Source organism: Macaca nemestrina, chromosome 17 (assembly GCF_043159975.1).
Source record: "Macaca nemestrina isolate mMacNem1 chromosome 17, mMacNem.hap1, whole genome shotgun sequence".
In the NCBI taxonomy this organism is placed as follows: Eukaryota; Metazoa; Chordata; class Mammalia; order Primates; family Cercopithecidae; genus Macaca; species Macaca nemestrina.
The window spans coordinates 45,219,133-45,230,936 of NC_092141.1; the positions used below are offsets into that span (position 1 = coordinate 45,219,133).

The 11,804-nt window shown below is 57.0% G+C and overlaps 2 protein-coding genes across 2 annotated transcripts; both read right to left on the reverse strand.

Annotated features, from left to right (window-relative positions):
* Nucleotides 1-368: 368 nt before the first annotated feature.
* LOC139359575 (TBC1 domain family member 3B-like) lies at nucleotides 369-3,519 on the reverse strand. Its single transcript, XM_071082776.1, has 5 exons — nucleotides 3,493-3,519; nucleotides 3,078-3,143; nucleotides 2,508-2,607; nucleotides 1,985-2,137; nucleotides 369-1,007 (listed from the first exon to the last, which is right to left on the reverse strand). Exons 1-5 carry the CDS (start codon nucleotides 3,502-3,504, stop codon nucleotides 592-594), a joined length of 747 nt encoding a protein of 248 aa, XP_070938877.1. The 5' UTR covers nucleotides 3,505-3,519; the 3' UTR covers nucleotides 369-591.
* Nucleotides 3,520-6,374: 2,855 nt separating this feature from the next.
* LOC139359394 (TBC1 domain family member 3B-like) lies at nucleotides 6,375-9,194 on the reverse strand. The gene is made up of 5 exons (XM_071082033.1): nucleotides 9,114-9,194; nucleotides 8,869-8,951; nucleotides 7,539-7,578; nucleotides 6,986-7,066; nucleotides 6,375-6,533 (listed from the first exon to the last, which is right to left on the reverse strand). Exons 1-5 carry the CDS (start codon nucleotides 9,183-9,185, stop codon nucleotides 6,375-6,377), a joined length of 435 nt encoding a protein of 144 aa, XP_070938134.1. The 5' UTR covers nucleotides 9,186-9,194.
* Between the last annotated feature and the right edge of the window lie 2,610 nt (nucleotides 9,195-11,804).

Consider the following 11,804-nt stretch of genomic DNA (forward strand, 5'->3'; position numbering starts at 1 on the left):
TTCACTGGTACAATCATGGCTCACTGCTTCCTGGAAGTCATGGGCTGCAGCAGTCCTCCTGCCTCAACTTCCTCACTAGGTGGGACCATAGACACATGCCACCAGGCCTGGCTAATTTCTTTGACTTTTCTCTAGAGACAGGGTTCACCTGTGTTTCCCAGCCTGGTCTCAGACTTCTAGACTCAAGTGAACCTGAACCTCCCGCTTTGACCTCTCAAATTGCTGAGATTACACGTATTAGTCACCACATCCGGCCTAAATTTCTTATGTGCCATGGTACTGCAAAACGCCATAATTAGGGGCAGCTGGATGGAAGGTGTAGGAGGACACTGTAGTGCCTTTTCAATATTTCTGTATCTCTAAAATAATTTAAACAGAAAACATTTATTTTAAAACATGAAGGGGGTTATCCTTCCATAAGGGTAGAGTACAAAGGCAGGCGCACGGTGTTGTTGGAATTCAGAATGCTGGTGGCAGGACTGGGGGTGCTGGGAGGGGCTGGACATGGTTGACTTTGTGATCTGGGGACTAGTGTGTTCCATCCGTGAATGTCTTTCGAGGTGCACACTTTCTTAATAAATTTTCATAAGTTTAACAAAAAATAAAATGAGAATGTGAAGCTGGCTCGGGTTGTTCAGAAGGGACGCGGACGCAGCAGCTCTGTTCGAAATCATAATGGGGGAACCAAGGGCCCCCTATATCCAAGTCCGTCGGGAGCCGGGGCATCGAGTTCCACTCCAGGAATCTCCAGGAACCCTGAGGTCTTCCCTGAGCCGGGGCCGGGCTGGGCACATCCTGAGTGTCCACAGGGTAGGTGTCTTCCCAGACAGCCCCACCAGGACAGGATGTGGAAGAACGAGGTGCCCACGGTGGGGAAACTAACCAAATGGGCCGCTGGAACCGGGCTGGTGGGCCTGGAGGGGCCTGCCTGTCCCCCTTGCAGAGGGTCGTCCTGCCACTTGAAGCCAGCACAGGCCTAGGTGCCGAGAACCCTTGCTCCAGTTTGGCTGAAAGGAAAACAGTCATGGTCAGCATCTCCACTGAGCCCATGCAGGCCTTTCCCGGCCAGGCCCCACCTGCCTAGGTCTCTGGAGCCCTCAGGGTCTCTGTGTGGCCCCGTGGTCTGACACTGAGGACGCACCTGTAGTCTGCTGATCCCAGGGGAGAGGTGTGTGCCACCTGGCATGGGGAAGCTGTGGGGGGATGGCAGGTGGCTCCTGGGACTGCCCCCAGGGTTCAGACTGGCTGGGGGCTTCCTACCACACACCCTCGTCCCAGGACTATTGGGCCAGGGATACAGCCCCCAGTGAGAACTCAGGTGGGAAGGGACTTGGATGTCACCCAGCCCTTTGCCACCTCACATGGGGACCCATCTCCACAGTGAGTGATTGGACCCGGACATGGGTCACCCTCTGCCCTCCTGGGTTGCCCAGTCCATGCCAGGACTGACCGTTCCCACATCTGGCTGAATTCTTGGCTCTAGCTCTCACCCGGGGTCCCGCTTGTGTCCTCTCCCTGAGTGCTCTGGGGTCAGGGACACCCGATTCCCTTGTCTCCCTGGCTCAAGGCTGGTTGTCCTGGCAACCTTGGAGGAGCGTGCAGCAGTGAGGGGCCTCTGCTGCTGTCTGAGGCTGTGGGTGCTTGCAGGGAGGGGTGGGGTTTCCCACAAATGGGTCTGGCTCATCTAGTGCCCTAGAGGGTCCTGTGATGGGGCGACAGAGACACTGTGGAATGTGGGAGGGGGCTTGTTGGAGGGTCATGCCCACATCCTCCTCCTGCGGGCACAACACATCCAGTACACACACACTGAGCGCCTGCCCTAAGGACCGGTGGGCCTCCTGTACTTTCTTAGAGTCCAGGAGGAAGAGGAGGAGGAAAAGGTGAAGAGGAAGGCCCAGGTAGTAGGGTTGCGGGTCTCGGGCACTCCCCCACTATTGACTGCCCCAGAGGGTGACATGGGAGGGGACATGGCACTGGAGCCCACCTGGGGGTGGCAGGTCCCCTTGCTTCCTTGTTAGTTTCTTCATAGAGGCCCTAAGATGCTTGAGCACAGAGTCATCATCCAACTCCCAGGTATAGAAGAACTGGTTCCGAAACCGTGCCCACAGGCCACACCTGGACGTCTTCGTGAGGCGCTCTAGGGACAGGGTGGACATCAGGCCAGGAGAGTTCCCTGGGAGGGGGCACAGCTGATACCCTGTGACCACTTCAGTCTCCCACTGGGCCGTGCCAGAACCTTCTGTGGCCACCCCAGGGGTCCAGATGTGCACAGGAGACTGTGGCAGGGGGACAACCTGGGCAGGGAAGTGCTCAGGACACGCCTGACTTTCATCTGGGCCATGTGGGGGGCGGGCTCGGTGTCATTGTGCCTTGCCCAGCCCACCTGGTCAGACCTCCCTCTGGGCCAGAACAGAGGATCATGAGGAGAGTGTGAGGAAGTTGCCCTCGGGTAAATCGGGGTCTGACCCCAGGGCTCCCCACGCCCCACTGGGCACACGGAGACTTACTCCTCTGAACTTTAAAGGCAATGCTTCTCATCGGCATCAACACCTGTTCTCCTTCCAGCAAATACACGTCCCACAGGCGCAGGATGAGCCCAAGAGAGATCTGTGGGGATAGCAGGTGTGGGAGACTGTAGCCCTTCCAGGCTGGGGCTGGTGGCTCGAGCTGAGTCCACTGGGGCTTCAGTCCCCAGAGTCAGTGATCTTCCCCATGAGGGTTTCCTGAGCCCTCCAGGATGCTGAGTCAGACAAGGTCTTGCAGCTCCTCATGGGGGGCACTCATTGGAGTGGGGGTGTGGCTCCTGGAGAGAGGGGCTTGCCCAGGGCTTGAGGCTTCCCTGATCCCTGCCAAGTTGGGTCCTGGCCCAGTCTGCCTGTAAGGCGGGGTCTGAGTCCCAGTTATTGCCCTGGGATGACCCCCCTTGGGCAGAGGGTTTTGTTTGGGTGTCCTCTGGGGACCCCCCTGTGGGCAGAGCCTCCTGTGGGCTGTGGGTGAGCCAGACCCCCGGGCTGGGGAAGCAGGGCACTGCAGGGCAAGGAGGGTCCCTGAGTCAGGGTCTCCCTATGCCTTCTTACCCCGTCATTCAACATCTGGAGAAGCCAGCCTAACGAGGAACCCTGCACGCAAAGACCTTCCTTGTCCTGATGGGAGGAACAGAGGTGCTCAGGGCCCCCTGGGCTGCCCTAAAAACCTCCCTCTTCCAGGGCCTCTGAAGACCCTTCCCCTAGTGCAGAACAATGGGCGGTGTCCAGGGCTCCCCACAACACCGTCCCCTTCCCACACTCCCGGTGGACACACTGCCCTTTGCCCTGCTCTGCGGGAGCTGGGCCCCCATCCCTGTGCCTCTGTCCTATAGACCAACTCCCGGCCCAAGGAGAACCCGACATCCCAGGTCAGCCAGTGGCTGGGACTCAGACAGTCACCAGCGCCACGGGATGCAGGGCCTCTGGAGAAGAGCCCAAGCTTGCTCACCAGACGCCATAAACTCACCAGACGCCACATGGTCTTGGGTTGTGACGCGGGGACCACATGCTCCTGATGGTCTTGGAGCCCCTGGACTGTCCCGCCATTTGGGCTGTGGAATCCTGAGAAGCCCCCAGCCCATCAAGGAATCAGAGCCTTTCCCCAAGATGTGGAGCCATCAGCTGGAAGAGCTGGGCAGCTGGAGAGGCCCCCAAACCGCAAGGCCTTTCACCCTCCCATCTGGTGACCCCACCATGCAGCCTTTGCCCTGGGGAGGTGGGTCAGGAACATCCCCTGGAGTCTGGCTGCAGGTGTCCCTAGAGGCCTCCTGGACCAGGGTGCAAAAAGGGCAAGCCTGACTTGAGGCCACCACATGGCGGCCAGAACAGGGCGGGTTCTGGGTTTCCTGGTCATCTCCTGGAAGTGGGGTCGGGCCAGGGGACACAGGATGGGGAGATGCTGCCACCTGGGCTTGGTCAGCCCATTCGTGGGCACCAAGGGCAGCAGGAGCCTGGGCAGCTGGAGGGCAGGAGGACTCTCAGTGAGGGGAGAGTGAGCTGCACAGAATCAGAGCCAGAGGGCGTGGCAGCAGGACACAGAGGGTGGCCACGGGGAGGATGAGATGCCCTCCGCTGATGGGGATGAAAGGCGTCTGACTTGGGCTTTGGGGGTCAGCCGCGGACTCCTGTGGGACCCTCAGCAGAGACACCCTGAAGACTCCCAAGGAGCTGGCTACACAAGGAAGGTGCCTTGGCTGAAAGCCGAGATCACCTGGCCAGGGTGGCCGTCTCTGGTTCTGGCTGCATGAGGTCCCTTGGGCAGCTGTCCACCTACCCTGCAGGGAGTGCCTCTCACTGGCCAGCAGCTGCACCAGTGCCCAGAATGCATCCTCCTCAGGCAGATACAGGAGAAACAAGGCCGCGATGGGGCTCAGGTCCCTGCAGTAGCCCACCTCCTGCAAGAGCCAGAGTCACCGTGAAAGGACATCACCTGGGAGGACTGAGGTCACCTGGGAGGACTCATGTCATTGGAGACGGGAGAGGTGACTGGGGAGGCTTCCTCTGAAGAAGAGGCTTCCTCAGGGTGCAAATTCATTTCATGACAAGAGCCAAGTCCATCAGGCACTTCAGCACCTTGTCCATACTAACCTTAAAAGAAGCGATGGCACCCCACCAGACACCCACTCCCGTGAATAGGGAAATACTGCCCGGGAACGTCACTGCCGGAAATACTCACCGGGTTATACTCCGAATATGCCAGGAGGATGTAGAATAGTTCCCGCTGCCTAGGAGACAGAGAAAGGAGGCTTTTGTTTGTTTTGTGCAGATGCCGTTGGTTTCACTTTGTCCACAAAGCCTAACAACGAATCCCATTTCAGGTTCAGATGATTCACCAGATAAGCAGTGAGCTTCTCAGGGCCTTTGAAGAAATATTTCAGTAAAATCCACATCTGTGACATGCAGATAGCCCAGTCGTACAGTGGCTTGCCTGATCCTTTTCACTCTGAATGATTTTCTTTATTTTTTTTTCAGTTTGCACACACACCAGTTCAGTCTTTGGATGTACAGTTCCTCCACGGTTCTAAACCAATGGGCAGAGTCTCCCGGCCACCGCTCCAGCCCCTCCTGGAGTGACTCCTTCATCTTCCAAGTCTCCAGGGTGGCCCCTATGCACCCAGCCTCTCCCCAGTCTGTCAACCCTTGGCCACCCAGACTACTTCTCAGTCCCTATGATTTGGTCTTTTCCAGAATGACCCAGGAAGGGGAATCCTACGTGGTAGCTTCTTGGGGCTGGCTTCTTTCCCTCAGCAAAATACATCTAGGATCCACCCACATTCATCCAGCCATCACTGGCTCGATCCCTTTTCTCACTGGGTCTTCCGTTTGGAGGGAGGACCGGTCTTGCTCTCCCCATTCCCGTGTTGAAGGCCATCCCCGATGTCTCCGTGTATGAGTGACAATGAATTAATCAGTGAACATCTTACGTGGATGTCATTTTTCAAATCAGTGGGTTCAATATCTGAGACACTTTGGGGACACGTGGTTGAAGTCCATTGAGCTTTGTGAGCCACTGCCCAACTGGCTGCCAAAGTGGCTGTGCCATATCACGTTCCCAGCAGACAAGGATGACAGTTTCCAGGACCCCTTATTGCCCCAGCATTTGGTGATGTCAGTGTTACCTCGGGAGGCTCTAGGGCCCTCTGTCCTGCCACCCTCCCGTGAGTCCTACCGTGGGTCCCCGTGGGTCCGGGAGAGCACCTTTCACCATTGTGCATGATTTTGTTTGCTGCCTTCTGTCTCCTCAGGATCCTCCTGGGTTCTGGCCCCACGTGTTCCAGTCTGGCCCAGGGCTTGGAACCAGGGAGGTGCTTGTTTCACGGTGCCAGCTGTTCCCTGGGCCAGGAGAGCTCTTGGCAGCTCTGTCATCCCTCCTAGGTGACCCTGGCTTCTGCTCTGGGGAATCTCCCATCCCTTTCGTTCACTCCATGTCTGCTGTGATCCTGTGGCTCCCATAGGCTTACTTGGCTCCGTATCGATCCCTGAAGAAGATGTGAGTCCTTAGTGTCTTGCTTATGTCCACGTTGATCTGGTGGATGTGTTCAGATGACCTCTTGCCCTTCTCCTTCATGACCTGTAGGGCAGGGCCAAAAGGAGGAAGCAGCCTCAGAACAGATGGAAGACTCCCTGCCCCAAATGGCAGTCGGCCCACAGTCAGCACTCCGGGAAGGAAGGAAAGCAGGAAGGTTTCCTTGTGCACAAAGCTGCTTTTTGGCTTGTTACTAAAGCCGGGGAGGGTCACCAGAGCTGAGTTTGTCTGTGGTGACTATGTCACCATCCATGCCCAGGATGTACATCTGACCATCCCACTCACCCCCCAGGCTGGGCTTGATGCTCCCTCCAGCTGGAGACCTAGGCCCCTGACACGGCCTGTCCTGTTTGTTGTGCTCTGGCTGAGCGTACCTTGTATGTTCTGGGGTTTTTCGACTTGACTTCCTGTATGTTCAGCAGGACTGACCACACTTGGCCCCGGATGTTCATGGGAATGCCCTTATATACTCGATCTATCAGCTGTGGGCAGAAAACAACCTGGTGTCACAGGCCACAGGGCGACCCCAGTGAGGACCAGAGCCCGAGGATTCTGGAAATGGTTGGTTTTGACGCTGTGATTCCTCGTTAGAGGTGACATTAAGCTGGGACACAGTCTCCCTTCCCAGGATTGAAAAAGTGGATGGACACTCAGAGTCGGGACTCTGATCTGAACATTTTCCTTCCTTTGGGTCACCAGGGCATCTCTAGCCTTGAGCTCCGGGTGGTCCCAGCCTTAGATTCAGATTCCCTCCCAGCAAGGTGATGCTTGCACAAATTGGCAGGCAAACCACCGACCAGGTCCACAGTCCTCTGGGTGAGGACAGTGTGCCACCCGCCCACTGAGAGACTGATGGCGCCAGGCCACAGCCATGGGTGCCTGTCCCCTGTCTCTGCAGAGAGTGGTTCTGGGGGCCTCTCCCTCCACACATTACTTTTTTACTGTTCTTGTATGTCTCCCATTGTCGCAGCATTTCCATCCACTTGCTCTTTCGTGTTATCTCCCGTCGCATTTGCTGTCAAATGAAGAATGTTGGCGTTAGGGGAACTGCCAGGCTTCCCAGAGCCGCCCATGAATGCTGGGTCTTGGGCTCTGGAGCCCTGGTGGACCCAGCTGGAGGGAACCAGGGAAGGACAGACCCTAAGGGCTGAGAGCCTTTGTGCAAATGAGCGCCAATGGGCTGGCTTTGGGACCCCGGGATGTGCCATCCTCAGGCCAGAGACACACCAGTCTTAGGTCAGGTCCCAGCCTCTGGGTGGGGTCCTGGCCACCCCCAGGCCACAACTGTGGTTCTCACTTTGGAATGTTATCAAACTGCCCAAGTTACCGCAACTTGGGGTCAGATCCAGCAGGGACTGCTGCCCCTCCCAGTGAGAGCATGTTGCCCTCACCGGCCACCGCCCCGGCCAGCTGCCTCCTCTGCCTCACCGACCACCCGTCCAGTCCCCACCCCCCTGAACCAGCCCCTCCATGCATCAAGTTCTTACCTTCACCTCCCGAGCAGTGGCAGGAGGCAGCTCTGTCTCACTGTAAGGCAACCCAGGCAGAACTGAGGACCTGCACAGGGCCTGGAGCTGCCCCAGACTGGGAGCCAACCCCAGAAAGGACAGGCTCTGTCCCTATCCAGCTCAGGGCTCAGCCCAGGAGAAGACACAGGGAAGGGAGGACAAGGGCCTTCCTGTGGGGCTGACTCCCAAGAGGGGCAGGAGCTGGGAGGAGAAGGAGTGCGGGGCCAGTGTGGGCGGGGTTACTGGGGCCCCTGGCATGGGGGGCGGTCAGGCTGCACAATGGAGCTGCCTGTCCTGGACTGGAGGTGGTGCTTTCCGCTGGAGCTGAGAAAGGTCAGGCCTGAGATGGGATGGGGGCCGCCCAGGGTGGGCGACAGGGCCCTCACAGGAGTCCCTCAGGGAGTGACTGCTTCACCCCACCGGGATCAAGGGAGCCTGCCCTGAGACCTGCCCGGTGTACTCCTGGTGTACCAGGGGCCCATCCCACTTGACAGCCCCAAGGCCCTTGCAAGTTCTGACCTCCCAGCCTCCACCTGCCTCTCTCTGCACCTGACCCACACACCCTGCGTTTTAGAAGTGGCACCGCTCATCAGCTCCCTCCCACCCTACTTCCCCCGGGATCCTCTGTCTCTTCATCCTGTGATCCCTAAGGGATGGTCTCCTGGCTGGGCTCCTCTTACCTGGCCCCAGATCCCTTCCCAGCACCAGACCCAGGATCTCTAGCCACAAGCCCTGCTGCCTCCCTGGCCTTAACATGAGATGCCCAGAATGGGACACTGCCCGTCTTCTCCCCCATTCCCCTAGGGCCACAGCCCCCACTGTCTCCATGCCTTTCCATCTTCCCGATGGGGGCAGTGAGGGCTGTAGCTCTAGGGAAATGAGGGAGGACAGGGGCAGGTGGTCCCTCAGAGACCTGCTGGACAACAGCCCTGAGGCTAGGCCAGGCGTCCCCTCACCCTGTGGCCACAACACATGGATCTCACTGGGGTTGTCTCCAAGTAGATATGGCCAGACCCTCAGGCTGCCGCGCTCCTCTTGTGCTGACTTGTGGACAGAACTGCTGAGAGTCCAGGGGCCTGACCTAGCCCAGTCTCCATTCCCACCCGCTCCCTAGATGGGCCCCGCACCTCTGGCCTAACAGCAACCTCAGGCTGGACCTGCAGGGGAGCCAGGGAGGAGTTCTGACCCTGGAAAGGAGGTTGACCTGACCTGGTGAGACAGTCCTGCCTCAGAAAGGCCTTTCTAAAAGCAAACCCATCCCTGAGCTGAGACAGGTGCTTCAGGGGTGAGGGGAGCACAGAGGACTCACTGCAGAATCCCGAAGCGATCAATGCTGCTGTAGATTCCAACAGGCTCAGGCCCCATGTCCTCGGGCAGCCCAGCTCGGTGTCCCTGCAACCCAGAGGGAGGCTTGGTGAGGGGTCCAAGGTAAAGAGTGCAAGGGCCTGGAGGTAGTGGCCACCCGTGCCCACCCTGTTCTCCTAGGGAGCCCAGGACCCTTTGACGAGGGTGCACTGGAAGAGGCCTCCCTCCAAGGAGCAGACCGACCTGTACCTTCTCATAGTTCATAATGATGTTCTCTCGCTCCTGTGCCCGCAAACTATCTGCATCCTCTGCGATTTCCATCCTGTGAGCCAAAAATCATCTAAACGTTACATTGTACCCGAGAGCTTCAGAGAAAACCTGAACCGCTCCCATCGGGCTCCCAGATGCTGGCTGGCTGCGTAACCCCCATTCCACCACCATCCTCAGGTAAAAAGGGGCCAGACTCAGTGGCCCACACCTGCATGAGTCTCTGGAGTCTCCAGTCCCAAGCAGGGGTGGGCATCATCCCAAGGACTTGAGGACAGTGCGACCTGGACAGAGAGTCCACTTGTCCCCAAATGCCATGAAATGGGGATACACCTGCCCCAGCAGGTTGAATAGTGTCCACCTGCCAAGGGTGAAGGGCCGATGGTGGGCTATTCCAGGGATGTGGAGGCAGACTGGGTGCAGCGATCAGAGGTCTCTGTACAGTTGGCCTCCTGAGATGCTCAGGGACCACAGAGATGCCCAGTTTCCTACAGGGATCAAAATATCTACTGACTGCTCTGTTCTTCTCCGCTCATCACTTTGGCTCCCGTGGCCCTTCAGTCTGAACAGTGAAGCCACTTTAGGAATAATGCCAGTTGAGCAGGAGGGTGTTCGGTTTGGGGGATGAAAATGATCTATTGTGCTAGGGGGAACCCTCACTCGGGGAGGGACTGTGGACTCCACCATTCTGAGCTGTCCCTACAGGAGGGGGCTTCATTTTCCCATGTCACTGAGGAAGGACAGTGTGTCCTTGGTCCTGGAGAACACCTGGATGGACCGTCCCTCCTGGGAACACTTGGGGCAAAAGGAGGGCGAGGCCTCAAGAGGACCAGACAGAGGAAGAAATACGTGGAGAGAACCCCAGTGCCTGGACCCCTTTGAACAGAAGGGAAGATGGTCTCCCCCCAGCCAGCCCTCCAGGGCTCCTTCATTTTCCACAGTTACCCAAGGGCAGAAGGTTCCCCAGGACAAGGGACCATGTGTGTTCAGTGAGGCCCACAGCCACCATCAGGACCCAACTTAGAGCACAGAGGTGTTCTGAGGACCCTCCTATCCACCCACCCACAGTGGATCCATCCCAGTGACTCTGCCAGGACCAGGCTCTGACTCGTCGGGATGGGAAAACTGGGAAGACTTGGGATCTAAGGCAGGGTGGTCACAAGGTTCAGGCCTGAATTCCAGCACAGTACACAGCAAGGGTGAGAGCAAAACCCAAGGTCCTGTCTGGATTCCCAGGCCGGTTACCGCCTCTCTGACCCCAGACATCTCACCTGTCGAATAGGTACACTAGGGAATGGCACTCACTCTATGAAGACACCATGAGGACGAAAGAGCCAATCGTCTACACTGGCAGTGTAGAACGGGCGACCGGTCAGTGCTCAGGGATGACCCTCCTCGGTAGCTGCCCAGAGGCCAACACCGCCCACAGCATAGCCACTGTCCCCAAGTCAGCCTGGAGGGAAGACAGCAGGTCGCACTCACCTGATTCTGATGAATCAGTTGGCCTGCGTTATGCCTCTCAGGTAGAAAACCTTTGAGTCCACAAAACTGTTTCCCGATACCACTGTGCGTGTGTAGCTGATACCACTGTGCACGTGTAACTGCTGTAGAACACAGAGGCAGGCCTGAGAGCGGATTGGTGCTAAGCACCAGTGACACTCTGAGGTCATGGCACGCATCACAGTGGGGCCTTGCCCGGGTCAGCAGGGCCCAGAGACAGGGTCCTCCGCTGCCTGAGGCGGCCACATGCCTGCCTGCAATGTGTTTGTGTGCACGCGTGCACAAGTGTACATGGGTAAACACATCTGTACACGTGTGTGTGCCTTCTCTGGCCAGGCCTGGCTGCCCCACTCGTGTGCACCCAGTTCCTCATCACTGTCATCCTCGAGGTCCAGGACCAGTATCAGAGCATCCACGGGTGTTCACTAACCTCAGCCCTCCTCGCCCAGGGTTGTCCTGGATACACATAAGGGTGGAGGGAAGTGACCACTACTGTTGAATCTCAGAATACAAATGCTAATACTATTACCTAATGGTCTTTTGCGTGTCTCTAATGGTATCTCTTTTTTAATTTCTGATATTTTAACTGAGTGTTTCTCTCCATGACCCTCGAATGTTCTAGCTAGAGGATCCTGTGGGGAAAGTGCCAGGCACACAGTAGGGCCTCACTCTATTCTAGACATGTTATCTAAAATCTGGTTCATCTGTCCTTCCTGCCAGGGCCTAGGGGATGCCAAATTCCAGGCTCCAGAAAGAGCTTGGGATAAAATGAAGCTTCAAGGGGTGGACTTTGACCGGGGCTGAGTCTGCCTGTGCCATATAAATGGAGTCTCAAGTCCCGAGAGAGGGAGTCCAGATGCCTCAATGCAGGGACCTCTGATTGACACCTGCTCCCCTGTACTCATTAGCAACCTCACCCACCCTACTCTCAAAGCACACTTGGCCGTCATAACCGGGAGCTCTGCATCTGTGGATTCAGCAACAGCAGATGGAAAATATTCAGAAAATAAATTGGATGCTTATGTCTCTACTGAACATGTGCAGACTTTGTTCTTGTCATCATTCCCTAAAGAATACAGTATCACAACCGTTTATGTAGCATCTGCATTGTGTTACAGATCATAAATAATCTAGTAATGGTCTAACGTCTATGGGAGGATGTGCATAGCTTAT